This window comes from Lytechinus pictus, chromosome 14 (genome assembly GCF_037042905.1).
Source record: "Lytechinus pictus isolate F3 Inbred chromosome 14, Lp3.0, whole genome shotgun sequence".
Taxonomy (NCBI): domain Eukaryota; kingdom Metazoa; phylum Echinodermata; class Echinoidea; order Temnopleuroida; family Toxopneustidae; genus Lytechinus; species Lytechinus pictus.
The window spans coordinates 1936005-1950393 of record NC_087258.1 but is presented as its reverse complement, the minus strand read 5'-3'; the positions used below and the strand labels follow the sequence as shown (position 1 = coordinate 1950393).

Below are 14389 nucleotides of genomic sequence, written 5' to 3'. Positions count from 1 at the left end.
AACGTGCACTAAACATGACTAAAGCGGATTCACATACACTATAAACAGATAAATGACAATGTACAGTACGTTCACATAAACTACACATCAAAAGCACACAAAAAACTCACAAAATAGTTTCACATGGACTTTTTCGAGGAAGAAATTAAAATGAATGAACAAAGAAAAATATATATGTATACGAAAAACAAACAAAAAAGACCAAAAAGGTTACACATAAACTTTTTCAAGGATAAAATAAGAATAAAAGAGAGTAAAAAAATAATAGATTTAAAAAAATGAAGAAATGTACTTTAACGTTAACTCCACACATTTTACAGACACAAATATTTAAATGGCAAAACATGTAATTTTTCGAGAAAAAAAAATTTAAGTGAAAATCATATAACAAATGGACGCTTACGTAACTGGACAATCATACACACAAATGACCAAAGTTAGACCCCCCCCCCATGCACCCAGAATTTATCTCCCCATTACCCCCCCCCCCCCGAAAAAGCAGAAATATTCCCATTTATTAAAAGAATTGATTGTTTTTATTCTAATCAAGTAATCCATAACCCCCCCCCCCCCCCACCCTTCTGATCCTGTTTTGTATTGGTCTTTTTTCATATTCCGGCCTTTTTGGTCATTTCGAAATGTGCGTTTCAGAAAGAACTTACAACTATTTTACGAGACTTTTTGCCATTATGGAAACTCACATAGTAGAATGACTTGAAAGAAGCCAACCAAAATAGAATTTGTCAAGTTATTCACCATAATGAAAACTTCCCATAACTGTAAGTCTTTGTGAAATTGACCCGCTGTACAACTTGTCACAAAACAATGCACATGACAGCACAGTTTGTAAGAAAACTAAAATTAACATACATATAAAATCATATATTTAAAAGTTGGAACCATTTTTCAATGAACATTATTTTTGGCAGTTTTATTTCGAATACAAACGCGCATAGACTTTTTCCAAAAGAACAAAATATATTAAATGTAAAATATGCATAGCCACTTTATAATCCTGAGTTGTTACAGTTGACTATATTTTTTAAATGCAACTGAAAAGTTAGGGAACAGTTTATAAAACACCATTCTTTTTTTAAAGTTAATTCTCTTTTAATTTGATACGAATAAATAGGATCAAATTTGATAAATTCAAATTCAAAGTTACAAATTCATGTAATACCTTCATCCTATTTGTTATTTGATTTAATTGCATATTCAGAATGCTAATCAATTTAAATCAGCTTTTAATTTAGCATCAAACAAGACTTGCTTCACATGACAAAATGAAACGTTTTTAAAGCACATGCACTCCATAATTTGTATGTGATTTAAAAGTATTCATGAAAATCACTTTTCTCTCAAATTAGCCATTCAATCTTCCTCTTTCAATTAACTTTTACTTGTGTTTGTAATTTACGTTGTTTCCCCGAATAATCTAACTTCCCCTACTTCAAAAACTGAATTAAAAGTACTGGGGAGGCAATACTGTTAATGGAGCAAATATGTAAGTAAAGTGGTGACGACGAGGCTTAGGACGCCACAGAACGGTAGATGGCGCTGTGACCCACTCTCAGGCTCTTCTGTTACATAGTTCATGGTCAAATCCCAATTCATTCTTGGATCCCAGCTGTTGATTCGGGGCGTCCCGTAAATAAAATGGATACTGTCGTAGTTGCAAAGATCGAGGGGGAAGTACTCGCTGCAGCAGTAGTGGCACTGTACCCCGGGGCCCGGTGGGGTGTCCCTCCCGTATGGAAAGATGTACTCAAAGCAGGATGCCTTCTCAGGATCGGCTTCGTAACTGTAAAGCAGGTCATAGCACTCCTCCTGTCAAAGTTTCGAACGGAAAGAAAACGACAAAATGATGACACAATGATTTTTTTTTTAAATCTTGCATCAAAATAATTTTTATCAAATTTGTAAGCCATTTGCAGGTATTGGTCGTTTTGTATAGACCTACATTTAAAAAAACAAACAAGAATTGAAATATAAATGTCAGTTATTGATACAATCCAGTAAGAAATTAGAACAAAGTACAATATTTGTGAAAAAAATATATTCTTCATTTTAATTTCCTTACCATCTCGTTGATTATTATGGTCTCGACAAAATACCAGATATTGATATAGAATATTTGAAAAAAGAAAATAATCTTACCAGGTCCATGCAACCTTTTCTGATCATGAATCCATCTCCTTCCGGGTTCATCTGAATAGTCTGATAACACGTGTCTGTTGGGTTTGGACACATTTGGGCAGTGCCATTCTCGGATTCCTGCAAAATGGAGATTGAAAATAACTAGTATTCCTGGGCTTGATTGGATCAATCGCAACTATGGAAAGCCAGTAAAGTCAACATTTAAAATGCATTTTTATTTTTGTTTAAAATTATAGATATACATTTATATCCATAAATTCATTGATTTCTTGACAATTTGGTGTGATCTCCTTTGTTTACAAAGGGAATTTTGCCAATTTCTTGTAGAAAAAAATTATGACACTGATGGATTTCCATAGAGTTACGATTGATTGGATCAATCATAACTCTTTGCAAATTCAACAAACCGTTTGTTCTTCTGTAAATGGAAACAAATATTCATGACTCAGAAGATTTGTGGTATTATTCCAAAGGTTCTTTGATCCATCTTTATTCCGAAAGTTTGTTAATTCAATCGATTTATAGTCCAAAAAATAATGGTTTATTGCAATATTATAAAATTAGGTTAATGACTTAAATATGAATATATTTTATGATAACGTAAAATACCTATGGAATGGCGTAAATATTCTTTAAGCTGAATGAACACAAAACAACTGTTAACAACAATAACAAGAACTTTTGGAATAACAACTCTTGTTTCGTTTACAGATTAACAAACCTACGGAAAATGATTTATATTCAGCTTTGGAATTAATTAACCTTCGGAAACTCGAATCTTAGGACAACTGAAACTTCAGAATAAAGAACCTGCGAAATAAAGAAATGTATACAAAATTAATATTAAGCAATGACGAAAATTTGTTAATTTTTGTTTCCATGAGGGTCGTAATAAGAATAAATGTATATAAAATTAAACCGTGGAATCTCACCATACGACCGTTGCATTTAACGTTGTCGATGGAATCCTGGCAATGGTAGCATTTGAAAGTGGTTGACCGAGCTGAAAATTAAAGCAAGTTACAGTATGTTTCAAAATTCCAAGATGTTATTACTCAAAATGGAAGCAGGTTGCAAAACAAGTTTGGGGAAAACAGGCAGAGTAATTACTTGTAAAAACTATCAATAGTCGAGGTAAAGGTATTCTAAGTTTATATCTCCAGGAATGTAAACTGACGCAGGTGGATCAGTATGTATTGTTAATGTTTTAAAAGAAACAAAAACGATTCCAGCAAAATTTCCCCAAAAGTGCATGGGAAACGAAATGCGTTTAAGTGGCATTTATATCACATCATCTCAGGAATATAGACATTCCAGATCCTTGCTTCATTGACATGGCTTTTAGGTCGTGTTTTTGTGGGTTTTTCTGTTTCATGATAAATAGTATTAGATTTGTTTTGCTTTATTGTTTAACTCGGAATTGGTATTAAATAGGCCAGTAATGAAGAGGAATGAAAAAAAAAAATAACAATCATATACACTTACCCATTGCTGTTAAAAAAAAGTAAAAGGAAAGAAATGGGGAAAAGGTGTTACTGTCATTAAAAAAAATATTTACACTGCAAAATTTTTTAAAGTTCTAGACATTTTGAAAAATCAACTTATTACATGTACATATCTGCTGTAGATTTAACTCATAACAATTCATTATGTGACTCTGCTATACGGTTTCGTAAAAATGGCACAAAGTCCAAGTCATCAAGAAGCTTACCTTTACATTCTTACTGAGCAACGGGGCTATTTTGTTTTGCAATAAGTTGCGTATTATATCTAAATCGTTGGATTAATAAATGAAACTTGGCAAGTGTGTTGAGTGTGTAAAGAGTGATGGCACTTAAGATCAAACTGCTTAAAGAAAAATCATTTATCTATGATCGACTTTTAACAAAAAGACACAGATCCACATATAAAAAGAACGTTATGGCAATGGATACCTAAATCTTTCTATTCATTTAGCACTTATTCTGATGATAAAAGATGATACTGGGATTTCTTTTTTCCTGTATTGCTGATCATACAGGAGAAGAAAATCAATTTACTTACGTTCACAGTCGCCATATTGGGTGTAGTCGTAGCCCTCGATGCATGCACATTCATATTCGGTATATCCAACAGGATTACACATTTCTTTGGGCAAGGTACAGGGGTTTGAATCACAGGCGGCTGAAATTGATCACAAAACAATCAATGTCGATACACATTATCACAATAAATAATATAAAATCTCATTGTGCAATACAATGTAGATTTCTTTTTTTCAATCTCGGGCATTTTGATTTTAATAAAATAGATTATTCATACATCTTTTGTTTGTAGTAAGTCTTTTTTTTTCGTCAGAGAAATAATAACCAGTAATCATCAAATGGAAGCAAATAAAAAAATTCACAGTTTTTTAATAATGCATAACGAACTAGATTTTACTTACAAATAGAATTTGGTAAAAGTATTCCAATATAGGAACATCTTTTAATCCTAATAATTGATTAAATCGTGATGAAATAGCCAACCTTGAAATATAATGGATAAATAGACTGTCCTACGGTGAGCTTCAGTCTTAAATTAAGAATTCTTATCACAATGGAATGCAAAATACAACTGTAAAATTGAAATTGCTATTTGGATAATTAAAAATATTTGTAAAAAAGAGAACATGTCTGCAAATGTTTAAGCATTTATAGAAGCGGATAGAGTCAAGATATATACATATATATTCATCATTTTATTTTATACACTACGAGTACTTACCGTTTGGCGGTATTTCTGTAAGAAAAAGAGAAAGAAAATAAATATTACTGATGCTGAATGTGCAAAGACAAGTAATAGGCAACACATTTCTCTTTTTTGTTTTTTTTATAGATATTTCAACGAATTCTTTTCAACTCTAAAATTTTTCTTCATTACTGTTCCATGATTAACGAATTCTCAGTTTAACATCACTCCCCCCCCCCACCCCCCACCACCACCACTACCATTTTTCCCGCAAATAATAACCTTCTCATGTGCCTCATCTTATAAAACGTGTAATCAATAACTTTTGACAAATAAAATTGCATGATTTGTGTAGCTGTTAATGACTTACTATTGATACAAACTGTTGTTAAACAGGAAGTGTATCCCTGTTGCAATGAAGACTTCAAAGACTTCATCAACCATTTTATTTGGAGACTAGCTTTGCATCATATTGAAAAACTATTTCAAACGATTGAAATGTAGGCCGTACTTAGCTTCCAAAATCAATCTTAGGCTTTCCTAATGGTCTCTTAATAGCTTATGCTTCCTTGAAAGTATTAACTTATTTTCTCTAAGGTTAGTTAAACAGTAGTAACTAATGCCAATTTGCAACAATAATTTGCAATAGATTAACAGGATTAAAATAACTTTTTTGCAACCCTCCTATTGAAGATTCCTTGCATATGCATAATGGTGCTTTTCGGCAAGTCAGACTGATGAAATACTGATAACATTCAATACCCCGATAACCGAAAACAATGTAAATGGCCTTACCGGAACAAACTCGACCGGGTCTGTTGGGATCCGTTGAGTCGTCTTGATAACCCGTTTCGCACGCGCAGGTAAACGATCCTACAGTATTGGTGCAGTTAGCATTGGGGTCGCAGTCGTGGTCATCGGGGGACGCACATTCGTCGTAATCTGCATGAAAGACAACATTGTTTCTTCGAAAAACTTACAAAGTAAACTGAAAATTCAACATTGGGATTTCTCCAATGAGAATTGGAAATAATCATGATAATGGTTGTATAGCCCGTTAATAAGCAGTGTTACAATGATACCATTGCGTTCAGAAGTTGTTTTCTTACTCTTGGCAAAGGGAAACTAAATAACCTTCTGGAATTCAATTTAAATTGTGAAATCAAATCTACAAAATGATTCTAATGAATTGTAGCGACTTGATAGGGTCTTTGACCTCTTTGAATTGAGACAACATCTCGTGCAATTTGAAGGTCCTTAAATCAATCTGAATATTAGGGATTTTGTTTGTTTGTTTGCTGCTGTTGTCATTTTGGTTCTTTTCATACCTGTAACGGTAACTGTTGTTTCATCAATGGTTACACCAAGCGAGCCTGCCTCTGCGGCCAGGGCTGTCGTGAAGGCCTCTGTCGCTTCGGTCAGATTAACAACCACAGGTTGATTCGAGGCATCTTCTGTAGCAAATAGAACATTGTAGTCAGCCACGACTGAGCCACTTCTGAAGCCCGTCACCTCACAGCCAAGATAGATGTCTGCCATAGTACTGGCTAGGTATACGGTATCAACCTGGGTAGGGAGGAAAAGGCAATAACTGAATTTTGGTACATGATTTTTGGTAATAGAAATATAGACCTTCTGTCAGGCCCTGGGGCGGATCCAAGATTTTCCAAGGGGGGGGGCACATTTTCTCAAGAAAAAATAAATAAAAAAGGTGTCACTTAAAATGAAAGTCACTTTGTCCCGCGTAAAAAAAAGGTCCTCACTTGTGTATGAACGACATATTGCCATTAAAAATATTTTCTGTGACTCTCAAAGGGGGGGGGGGGGGCATGGGCCAGAAATGCCCCCCCCCCCCCACGGGATCTGCCATTGGTCATGTCTATGCTAATGAGAGATTAGACGGACATTTTACTCCGACCATGCCTACCACAAATTATGGTTACATGTACATCTAAGTTGTTATACATGGTAGACCAGCGCTGTGGTTGACTATCCTCTTTCGCCTACTCATCTTTTTTTTCTTTCTTTCTTCTTCTTGTCTCCTTTTTCTTGTATTTCTTCCTCCTTTTCCTCATTATTTATCTTCTTTCTCTAATTCCTCATTCTTTTTATTTTTCATAATGTAAACACAAAGTTTAACTGACCAAGAAAGAATTAGTTTTTATAATCGTTTTTCATTTTTTTTCATTGTTTTGTTTGTTCGCGTTTCAATCCAATTATCACCGATTAGAACTTTCAATGAACCAAATTTCTCTTACCGCATCTTCTACATCTTCAGCTAAAGAAACAAAGGCTGCAGAGGTTGGGTCTGCAAGATCAGCGGAATACGATACAGTACTACCGCCAATCTGTGTGACAGAAAAGGAGCCAGAGATTTGCTGGGAGCCTGGTGGAAAAGAATAAAAAGATAGTTTAAAAATTTAATTAAAATTTAAGCTATTAAAGGCTTTCAGACAAGTCACCATAATGACAGTTCCATAACCGTAAGTTTTAATGAAGCCAGTCATAACTCTCTGTTTGGTACTTTTACATAATATATCTATTATTATTCCCCCCTGAGGTTACTTGTAGGGTCACAAGAATTGAAGCGCCTATTCTACACCATCAGTTAAAGGTCAAGTCCACCCCCACAAAAATGTTGATTTGAATAGAGAAAAATCAAACTGCTGAAAATATCATCAAAATCGGATGTAAAATAAGTTATGACATTTGAAAGTTTTGCTTATTTTTCACAAAACAGTGATATGCACAACTCAAATGAGATAGTCGATGATGTCCCTCACTCACTATTTATTTTGTTTTTTATTGTTTGAATCATACAATATTTCATTTTTTTATAGATCTGACAATAAGGACCAACTTGACTGAATCATATAGTATTAAACAATGCTCATTCCACATGTTCAGGGAGGAATTGATTGTTGTTTCACTTGACAATGAGGAGAAAAATAGGATATTCCCTATTTTATATAATAAAATACAAAATAAATAGTAAGTGGATGACGTAATCAGTCTCCTCATTTGCATACCCAACAGGGTGTGCATATAACTGTTTTGTGAAATTAAGGAAAACTTCACAATGTCATAACTCTCTTATTTTACAACAGATTTTGATGAAATTTTTAGTGTTATGCTTGTTGGAGTTTTCTCTTTGTATTCAAATCAACTTTTTCTTGGGGTGGACTTGTCCTTTAAACATGGGCAACACTTGACACCTAGTCTGGTATTTTGTTGATTTTTTTTTACTTTGTTTTGTTTTATTTTATTTATTAATTCATTTTTTTTCTTTGGGAGGGGTGATCGTAGAATGGGGGAAGGGATATTTTACAAACCTGTGCAGTTACTTCCGACTTTGATATACCCTGGTCTGCATTCACATGTGTATGACTCCCCATCCGCCACGCATTGTGTCCTGGCATCTGTGCATGGATTTGTCCCACAGGGATCTGCAAACAAATAGAAAAAAAAATACACCAACGACAATAAGAAACAACTGTAGTATGTTCATATCATCATAAGATAACACGTGGTTATGGCTACTGTACAGGGCGCATCTACACTGTACATGTAGTGGTGTCAATATGTTCAAATCAGCTATTGAGAGGCACTGGAAAAACCATCCACTAAAGTTTTTACCCTACCAGAGTCTATCCAACGTGACGAGGGGCAAAATAAGCTACAAGCTTTACGTCTCTACATCCAAGTAAATCCAAGTAAGTAATAAATAAATGAATAATCTTGCAATCAAAACTAGACAAAGCGTGTTACCCCCCCCCCCCCCTTGCATTAAGGAGTGAAGTGATTTAAGTTATTACTTTTTTTGCTTTCGAAAAATGTGACGAGTTTTTGCCTTTTTTAATGTTGGTCCTTTTGCCCCCCCCCCCCAATTTGGCTCAATAGTAGATTATACAGAGATTCCAGAGTAGTAGAGTGACAACTCGTAATCTGATTGTCCATGTCTAATGGATGGACTTAGCTTTCACTCAGTCCACCATGACTTGTAAGCTCCAAAATCACTCATAATACACAATTAAGTGCAAATTGATCAAAATCAAATTATAATAAATTACTGACCTGCTTCATAAACAAATATAAAACTGTTGTATAATAATCCTTGTAAGGCATAATTTTCATTCAAAGAATCGATTTCAACCATTGCTACATAAATGGGTAAGATTGAAAACCATTTACGTAAAGTACCACAATAATCTTTGTTGAAATAACGACCCATTCCCCAAATTCCCCAATCAAAAATTAATCAGTTCTCATGTACAAGGGTAATTTTCCATATATCTATCCCTACCCTTTTACATTTTAATTTGAACTCATTATATGTAATATTAGACCGGTAAGTTTATATATTTTGTGACGATTGAATAATAATAGTGTATGATGAATATGTAGGTTTTGTTTATTTTGCTTGTTTTTTTTTTTTCTTTTACAATTGTTTAATCAATATTGACGTCTACTCAGGGGCATAAAAAATTCACTTCCGTATGCCCGACATTTTCCACAAGCAATATTTGTGTTATGGCTCTCAGGCCGGATGTGCCCCCCCCCCCTCCCCATGCGTCACTGCAAGTTTGTCTCTTTGTTTTCAAGTACACGTACCTGTGACTGCTTCTTGCGTTGTTGCTGACAAAAGGAAGGAGGGAAGAATGAAAAGCATAAGATAGACATGTAGTATGTTTAGAAAAAATATTCAGTAAAAATAATCGAAAAACATTATATTTAAGGAGACTACCTTTCGTTTGTCATTTTATCAAACTTATTAAAACTCATTATGCATTCATAAGGACATGTATACATGGAACGCATCGGACCTACGATTGGTTTGGTAGAACCATAAAAGGTTTCGGTTTATGCTGATTGCCAACAAAATTGGCAAACTTTTGATATAAATATCAAATCAGTTAAAAAGTTCTTTGATATGTCCTCATTTCTTTGATAAATTCTCCATCAATACATAATAAATCTGACCCTAATCTCCATAAGTAATTCCCCTCGTCATAACCACCATCATAATTCTCACCTGCCAGCAGAGTGACCACGGATTCTGCAAGAAGAAGAAGAAACAGTAAGCATGATATCACATATGTATGTATATATTAATATTTTCATACTGATGTATGTTTGTTGTTTATATCAAAGTATAATCCTTTATTACAATGAAAATCAAATTAACATACCATTAGGTCTCAAGGCGGAGCGGGAAAGAGGCAAAGAAGAAAAAGAAGAAGAAGATGGAGCAGGAGAATGAGAAGAAGAAGAGGAGGAGGAATAGGAGGTAATAGTAGTAGACGAATAAGAAGACGTGAAAAATATAATTAAAAACATTAAAGAAACATAATAATAAAAAGAATATTTGTCAAATAAATGCCATAGATCTAATGCACAAAATCTTATACATGTACATTTTAATAATAATAATAATAATAATAATATAGAGTATTTCTAAAGCGCCAAATCCACATTGATTATGTGCTCAAGGCGCTGAAATATACTTGGTATAGTATTATTACTAATTAATGAAATTGTTTCTTACCGTCTGTTGTCTGTGCATTTACAATGGAACCTGAAAGAAAAAATATATAAACGAAAAGGTCATTATCTAGATTTGTTTTACCCGCATGGTTTTCATCAATCTTAAAATAAAATATATCTCGGCAACGTTGTTTCAATATTTTTTTTCAAGATAACATGACATTGATCATTTGATAACATTGATGTCGATAATCGATTTTAATTCAATTTTTTTCTGCTCGCTTTACCTGCTTCCAACGTTCAGGGTCCTTATTCCCGAGGTACATGTAGATCTAGAACTAGATATCGTTATAGAGCTACTCCCTATTCTTCTAGAGTTAGGCCTATGTAGGTTTAAATCAAAAGTGATGGAGGTGCACACCTCCAAAGAAATTGCCACCAATATAAATGACAATCCAGATCATTTTTCTTACAACTTAAATCTAGCCTAGGTCTAGTCTAAACTCGAGTAGAATAACTCTCATTTGTCAATTGTCCTTGACCTTGACAGAAAAAATTAAATCTGTCTCGATCTAGTAAGTTGGGTATCTGTACTACTACTAGCAACAGTGTCACATAATAAAACAGGCTGATTTTAGGGGGAAAATTACATTTTTTTTCGGGAAATTCAGCTTGCCAGAAAAATTGGATCTGTATGATGGTGGTCCCCAATTCTGCGCACCAAACATGATTTAACATAAATTTCTTTTTACTTTACAAAATCTTTCAGATAACAATAGTCAATAAATTTTATGTGTTTTTCCCTGTTGTCATGCTTGTCTTATCTTCCCGTTGTTGCACACAAAATAATAAAAGTTGATTATCAACTTTTTTTACTTTGTCTTTTGTGTGCAACAACGGGAAGACATGAAATTGAAAAGGCTAGGCCTAGATTTAGTTTAGTTCTAGATCATCTAGGCCTACAACTTCTAAGTTAGTCTCGGTGTAAAAAAAAGTGGGGGGGGGGGTCATCGCATTATTTGTGATTTGGATCAGTCACTCGCCAAATGTCATGACGTCCGGTCTAGACTCTAGTCTAGATCTAGATTAACCCAGGGAGCTCCGGCCCGCTTCGCGGGAGAGGCCCAACGCCAACGGCAACGTTCTACTTCTAACATTACTTCTAAGACTAAGTTCTAGGGCTAGGTAACCCAGGAAGCTCCGGCCCGCGCAGCGGGCCGGGGCCCAGGGGCTTACCGTGTATTTTACCATACTCACGGGACTAGGGTGAATTATGGTCTAAATATTTCTCCAAATGAATTGTGAAAACATAAATTATGCACTTACCACGATTATATGGATGAAGGTCTAACGAGTGGCAGTTTCCTGACATCTGGGCACAGACTGGAACCTCAAAAAACGAAAAGTTCTCTCCTTCTACCTCCGTCTCGATCGGCCATTCTTGTTATGAATTGTAACAAAATGGCCGATCGAGACTGGGGTAAAAGGAGAGAACTTTTCGTTTTTTCTGGGTTAGGGCTAGGCCCTGGATCTAATTCTAACGTCAGACTTTGTACGTTAGATCTAGGCTATCCTATTTAGGCCTTTGGCTTGAACTTTAGGGAAGGAATAGCCTAACGAGTAACGTTAGATCTAACGTTATGTAGGATGGGGGGATGGGGTGTCCGGACACTTTATATTTTTGAAGCCTTCTTTTTTGTCTTTGGATTACACTAAAAATGATTCCTAGTTGTAATCATCTTCCATTTTGTTCTCTATAATATTTCCTTACATTTTGCACTAAAAATTGATGAAGCTCCGCTTGTAAATTTTTCCAAATGACTTTCTAAAACTGATCGTCCGGACACACAACAACTGGGTATAACACTAACAGTAACACTGTCTAACTCTAAGTACCGTACAGTAGGATGGGGGGTCGGGTGTCCGGACACTTTAAATTTTTGAAGCCTTCTTTTTTTGTCTTTGGATTACCCTAAAAAGTAAAAATATGAATTCAATAATTGTAATCATCTTCGATTTTGTTCTCTATAATATTAAAAATTTATGAAACTTTGCCTGTAAATTTCTTCAAATGACTTCCTAAAATTGATCGTCCGGACACACAACCTGTCCGGACACACAACAACTGGGTATAACACTAACAGTAACCCAGGGAGCTCCCGCCCGCGCGGGCGGTAGCTCCCTGGCCTGGGTTACACTACTGTCTAACAATACAGTAACAAACAGTACACTAACAGTAACAGACAATTTCCGGCAGTTTGTTCAGCGGAACAGTCAGTCAGTGACAGTGAAGCTTTGATCTAACTTAAGTTAGGCCCTAGGCCTAATGTTTAATTATGTTATTGTTACTTTATTAGGTTGCAGGAGGTTATTCCCCGGCACTGGGCCCTGGGGCCTTGCCCGCTTGGTAGTTGGTTGGCCTTTGCCTTGCCCTTGCCCTTGCCTTGGCTTTGCCTTTGGCTTTGACGGGGAAGGAGGGTTTTTTACTCTTTTTTTCATCCTTTTTTTTCAAATTTCAAATTTCATCACGTCTTGAACAACTTGAAGTTGAAGTCAGAATATCGTCAGGTCTGATTTAGACTTTAACTTTATCAAAATCTAACAAGTTAGGAACAATCTTCACAAAAAAAACACACACACACACACAAATATGTGACATGCAGCAAGGCCAGGGCCGACCGGTGGTAGTGGGGGCCCTGGGCCTGGGGGCACTACGGCCAACAGCCCGGACGGCGCCGGGCAAACACAACATGCAGCAACTTTTCATTCATTATTTTTATTACGACTGTCGGACTCATATTAAACGAATCTTACCTGTAAAAGTGAGAAGCAAAGGTAAAACCACCAACATCCAATGCAGGTGGCTGGACATCTTGAAAACGTGGGATCTTAAATTCCAACCAGCTGAGCCTTATTTAGTCTTAAAACATGGGTTTTATGGTGTTTTATTCATGTCTCCATTGAAAAAAATTATACAGCAGCCAACTTTCGGTATGTTTCGTATGTGTTTCTATGGAGATCTAGTATAGCGCATACGTGCGCGTGCGCGGAATCGGCTGCTGCGCGCATTTGCTATTACGTCACAATAAAGAAGTTCTTTGACTTGCGGAGTAAAATGCAGAGGTCAAATGTATTGTTACGTCATGAGTAATAATAAAAAAAGGGGGGGGGGGGGAACGCTGATAACACTATATAGCTAGACTCATCTCGACAACAAAATTGCTGGTTGCAAATTTTTATGAAGGAAAGTGCAGCGAAGTTAGAACTATTTTCAATGTTAAAACCTTTTCCCCTTTATCCTTTTTAACAGGTTTATGTTCCAAATCCTTTTCTAAATACAGATAGAGTAATGTTTATCTATAGAGTTCTTTTTACAGCCGCCCGGAGTTCCTCGCCGTCTTTTTCTTCGTTGGATGCCACATTATGAGTGAATGATGTCACAAACGACCAAACTTCGCTTGGAATTACGAAATTCTAGAAGGGTAGCTGAAGAATACTTGATCGTGCGTTAAACATTAGCTGTACCATATTGAAGTGATGTTGGCGATACTTCTCCATCTTGAATATAAGGTCCAATGTTCGGATGAGCATAACCTCCATTGAGAAGTTCTTTAGTTGAAAGGAGGCAGTGCAGTTAGAGCTGTAAGTGATTCTCCCCCTTAGAAAGTGCTTTCTTTTGAACAGTCCATGATGAAAAGGGTACACGTACTTGACGTACAGAAAACCATTCACTGCGGTGCACCAAGTCATTCAAGGAGAACAAAAACACAGTGCAACAAAGACCCTCAGATGAAAGACTTAATTATGCTTGACTGAGGACCCTACTGATGTTCAAGTTCATTCAGGTGAAACTAGCAACGAATGAGTACACATGCGCAGACGACCCACCCACCCCCCTTCCCACATACACACCCTCACGCAGGTGAATCATGTGACATGTTTGCACCAATCGCGATGCGGCTTGACATTTAACACACCTACATGTATATCACAAAACGTACACAGTTCTCATTTACAAGTTATTCCTGTTTAGAATTCC

At 35.8% G+C, this 14389-nt stretch overlaps 1 protein-coding gene across 1 annotated transcript; it reads right to left on the bottom strand.

Annotated features, from left to right (window-relative positions):
• Positions 1-591: 591 nt before the first annotated feature.
• LOC129276065 (63 kDa sperm flagellar membrane protein-like) lies at positions 592-13481 on the bottom strand. The gene is made up of 14 exons (XM_064109405.1): positions 13165-13481; positions 10412-10441; positions 9899-9922; positions 9478-9501; positions 8199-8312; positions 7125-7252; positions 6195-6432; positions 5662-5808; positions 4903-4917; positions 4201-4320; positions 3643-3648; positions 3090-3160; positions 2158-2274; positions 592-1827 (listed from the first exon to the last, which is right to left on the bottom strand). Exons 1-14 carry the CDS (start codon positions 13220-13222, stop codon positions 1489-1491), a joined length of 1431 nt encoding a protein of 476 aa, XP_063965475.1. The 5' UTR covers positions 13223-13481; the 3' UTR covers positions 592-1488.
• Positions 13482-14389: the final 908 nt, after the last annotated feature.